Here is a 4834-nt window from a genome sequence, read left to right as displayed (position 1 = left end):
TTCCTGATAATGATTAAATCATGTATATTTTCAGTTCATCTGGTTAATGATCGGCCAACATTCAAACCAAAATTTTTTGACTGTAAGTTCGAACGATTTATAATACTAGTCTTTGTTTATATTTATACATAAATCAGCTGATTTCAAATTTTTATTGAACAGGCGGCTGTGATGGTTGCGATACTTATAGTAAGAAACAATACTTATATGTCTATCTCTTATATATATCCTCTTAAACTAATATTTGTTTGACCTTGATAGTCAAGCAAAAGAACGCACGTAATATGAGAAAGGCCATCTTGCTGTCAAAGCGATCTTCGGCACTGTCACAAGGTAAACATCATATCTAAGAAATCCAATTATGATTAATACATTTATAGTTCTAATATTCATTGTATATACATAGATTTGAATGCTGAACCACGATCTCTTGGTTTTCGTCGCTCTCGAGCAACAAAGAAAGGTGCATACTATTTAAACTTTATGGGAGTTTAAAATATATATATGAAAGTATCAACAAGTGTCAACGATCTGAAAACTATGACAAAATTATTACATATATTAAATCCATTAGAATGTATTTTTGTGTTTTCTATGAAAAGTTGTAAATTTCGAAAAAATTAATTGGCTTTAATAATTATTATTGGTTAAAAGTTACAGAAAACAATACATTTATCATGGTAGTTTAATTTGTTTTCTTAATATGTGTGAAAATACTAAAAATTCTATTTTTTTGGAACAAATAGAATATTCATTAGCCACTAATGTTTTTTCATCCATATATGTATTTTGATAAAAATAAACATCAACACTACAAAATTAATGTTTGCTACATTTGTTAAAAAGTATATAAAACGTCAAACTACAAAATTTCTTCTATTTAAAATTTATGGGAATGAAATATATATATATACAAGTAGCAACAAGTGTCAACGATCTGAAAACTATAAATTATTACATATATTAAATCCATTAGAATTAATAATTAAATACAATTGTTTATTCAGATAAAGGTTCAACATCAAAACCCGAAGAGAACCCAATTGTAGCATGCACAAAATGTGATGCGCTTATGTGGATTTGAGAAAGCACCGGTACAGACTCCAGAACCGGTGAATCAACATTCACAATTTGCTGTAATCATGGCAAAATCAAGATTTCACCAATTAGACAACCTCCAGCCCTGTTAGAAGAACTTCTACAGTCCAAGAAGTTTCGAGATACTATTCGAGTCTATAATTATGTCCTCTCTTTCACATCCATTGGTATGAAAATGGATTATAGTGTGGTGCATGTGCCTGGTCCGTATACTATACAGATCCAAGGACAAACCCACCACAGAATTGGCTCGCTTATACCGCGGCAGGGTCGTCTCCCAGAATATCTCCAGCTATATATATTTGATACACAGAAAGAAGTCAAAAATCGGTTAAATGCGATGGGTCAAACTTCAACAGAAGGTAGTCTTGATGAGACAACATTAGAGCGGCTTATCGAGATGATTGACGAGAATAACTGTTTGGCTAAGGTTTTCCGACGAGCGCGTGACCACTACGAAACTGTTGGAGAAGAATTTGCTGTTAAATTGGTCCCATATAGGGGAAAGGGAAAGAATACGATCTTCCGGGTACGAGTGAGGGGGCAGGTCTTATCGTAGGGGATATGTCATCAACAATCGGAGAACGAGATATAGTGGTCCAATTCCAAACTGACACTTTGCAGCAGCTACGTGATGATCACCCCTTATACATTAGCCTCCAATACCCTCTTTTATTTCCATATGGTGAGTATGGTTTCCATCCCGAGATCCCACTACATCTTGAGACAAGAACTTCCAGAACAAGGCAATTCCTAACCATACGCGAATTCTACGCAGCTCAAATTCAGACACGTCTTAACCAAGGAATGACTTTAATAAAGAGCGGTCGTCTACTCCATCAATATATAGTTGACATTTATACGGCAATCGAGGAGGATCAGTTAAGGTGGGTGAGGAACAACCAGGATGTCCTGAGGGCAGAACTCTACAATAATGTCCTTGATGCTGTTTCCAGAGGCGATACCGATGCCAAAATTATTGGTCAAAGGTTTATACTTCCACCAAGTTTCACCGGTGGCCCTCAGTACTTAGTTGAGAAATACCATGACGCAATGGCTATTTGCAGAGAATATGGTAATCCAGATTTGTTTGTCACAATTACTGCCAATCCTAACTGGAGTGAGATTAAAGAACATCTTGCCAGATATGGTGGAGAATCTCCTAATGATAGACCAGACATTGAATGTCGAGTCTTTAAAATGAAGTTGGATCAGCTGCTCAAGGATTTCAAAAAAGGAACTTTCTTCAAACCATATACAGCAGCAGTTCACCGGATAGAGTTTCAAAAAAGAGGTCTCCCCCATGCACATATATTATTGTGGTTTGGAAACTCTTCCAGAACGCCAAGCGCGGATGAAGTAGATGCGATCATATCAGCCGAGCTCCCAGACAAAGAAAAGGATCCAGAGGCTTATGCTTTAGTCACAAAACACGTGATCCATGGTCCATGTGGTGTCATGAATCCGAAGTCACCATGTATGGATAAAAATGTGTGCTTGAAAAAGTTTCCTCGGCCGTATAACGACAACACTTCGGTTGACAAGTCGGGATATATATTGTATCGTCGGCGCCGGAACGAAAATGCGACTGTGGTAAAGAATGGATCAACCTTGGACAACACTTTTGTCGTACCTCATAACATCGATCTCCTGAAGAAGTACGAGGCTCATATTAATGTTGAATGGTGTAATCGTACAAGTGCGGTCAAGTACTTATTCAAATACATTACCAAGGGTGTTGACAGAGCAACAGCTGTCATTGAGAAAGGAAATACGGCCAGTACATCTGACGCAACAGCCTCTGGCGGATCGAAAGAGAGGGTCATCAAACACCGAAATGAGATCCAAGATTACATAGATGCTCGATATCTATCATCTTGTGAGTCTATGGGGCGGACGTATGCATTCTACGTACACAAGAGAAAACCATCAGTCAAGAAGCTTATCATTCACTTAGAAGGCGAACATAATATATCAGTTAAAGAAACTGATAACCTCGGCCATGTAATCCGCAAGCCAGGTATTGAGAAAACAATGTTCACTGAATGGATGGTTTTATGCTGAAGGTCCGAGTTTTCACGAACATTAACGTATGTGAAAATACCAGAATATTTCGTATGGAACAATAACACTAAAGTCTGGTCTGAGCGTAAGAGAGGCAGAGCCATAGGAAGAATTGTAGCAGTTTATCCATCAGCAGGTGATCGTTACTATCTAAGGATCCTCATAAATAAGATAAAGAGTCCTAGAAGCTACGACGAGCTCAAAACATACAACGATGTGAAATATCCTGACTTCAAATCAGTTTGCTACGCACGCGGATATTTGGACAACGATGTCGAGTGGCTCGAGAGTATGTCAGAGGGTGCTTTATGGGCTACCCCATACCAGCTCCGCGAAATGTTTGTCACGTTTCTTAATAGTTGTTTCGTTTCGAGCCCTAAAAACCTATGGGAAAACTCGTGGAGATCGATGAGTGAGGACATACTCTACAAGAGGCAGAGAATCTTAAATCATGCAAATCTGGAGCTGGATGATGATACTCTTGAGCAATACACATTAATTGAGGTGGAAAAGTTGATGCGCCTGCATGAGCACTCACTAGGTGATATTAAAGAGATGCCAAAGATCAAACCTGTTTTGCTAAGAGAACTGGGAAACAGTTTGTGGTACCAAGAACTGGATTACGATGTTGCTGAGGAAACTCTAAGACATGACATGCAATTCAACAAACTTAATCCTGATCAACGTGCGATTTACGAAGCGGTCTTAGACTCTGATAATAAAAAGGATGGAAAGCTATTCTTTGTATATGGCGCAGGAGGCACAGGGAAAACATTCCTATAACAAACCATTATATCAAGGATTCGTTCAAGGAAACAGATAGTTTTGCCAGTTGCCTCTTCAGGAATAGCCAAACTATTGTTACCTAACGGTAGAACCGCGCATTCACGCTTCAATATCCCTTTAAAGCTCAGTGAAGATAAGCTCTGCAACATCAAACCTGGAACAATGCTGGCTGAGCTAATCGAGAAAACAGATCCTATAATTTGGGACGAAGCACCTATGACGCATAAGCATCCTTTTGAGGCACTGGACAAGACGTTGAGAGACATAATGTCAAAAAGAAACCCTTCTACAAAGGAGCAGACTTTTGGCGGTAAGACAGTTTTGTTAGAGGGTGATTTCAGACAGATTCTACCTGTGGTTCCACAAGGCAACAGAGCTGATACTGTCTTGGCATCGATAAGTTACTCATACCTATGGGGTAGCTGTCACAAATTCTCTTTAAAAATAAATATGCGAGTCAATCAGGACGAAAAGGAGTTCTCCGATTGGCTTCTGCAGGTCGGGGAAGGTCATCCACACCTAGAATCGGGGTATGAGTGTGACAACCACCATGAACAGATGACAGCAGTTGATAAATCGTTGATTCGTGTGAGTGGTGATGATTCACTAAAAGAAGTTGTGGATGCCGCATATGGAGACATCAGCAAGATGACTAATCCGCAGACATCCTACACTGATAAGGCTATACTCACACCCCGTAATGAAACCGTCGATGAAATTAACGCCTATACCATCTCGCAAACCGACGGGGTTTCAAGAGATTATTTTAGCTCCGACAGCTTTGAGATATCGGACACTCGATCCAAACATAATGAAACATTATATTCTATCGAGTATCTCAATTCATTGGAATTCTCAGGATTACCCTCGCACAAACTCACTCTGA

At 39.0% G+C, this 4834-nt stretch overlaps 1 protein-coding gene across 1 annotated transcript; it reads left to right on the top strand.

Annotated features, from left to right (window-relative positions):
• The first annotated feature begins 1438 nt into the window (after nt 1–1438).
• LOC106403693 lies at nt 1439–4834 on the top strand. The gene is made up of 5 exons (XM_013844501.2): nt 1439–1528; nt 1600–3118; nt 3206–3906; nt 3982–4698; nt 4808–4834. Exons 1-5 carry the CDS (start codon nt 1439–1441, stop codon nt 4832–4834), a joined length of 3054 nt encoding a protein of 1017 aa, XP_013699955.2.

This window comes from Brassica napus, chromosome C6 (genome assembly GCF_020379485.1).
Source record: "Brassica napus cultivar Da-Ae chromosome C6, Da-Ae, whole genome shotgun sequence".
Lineage (NCBI taxonomy): Eukaryota > Viridiplantae > Streptophyta > Magnoliopsida > Brassicales > Brassicaceae > Brassica > Brassica napus.
This window is presented reverse-complemented; position numbering and strand designations above follow the sequence as displayed.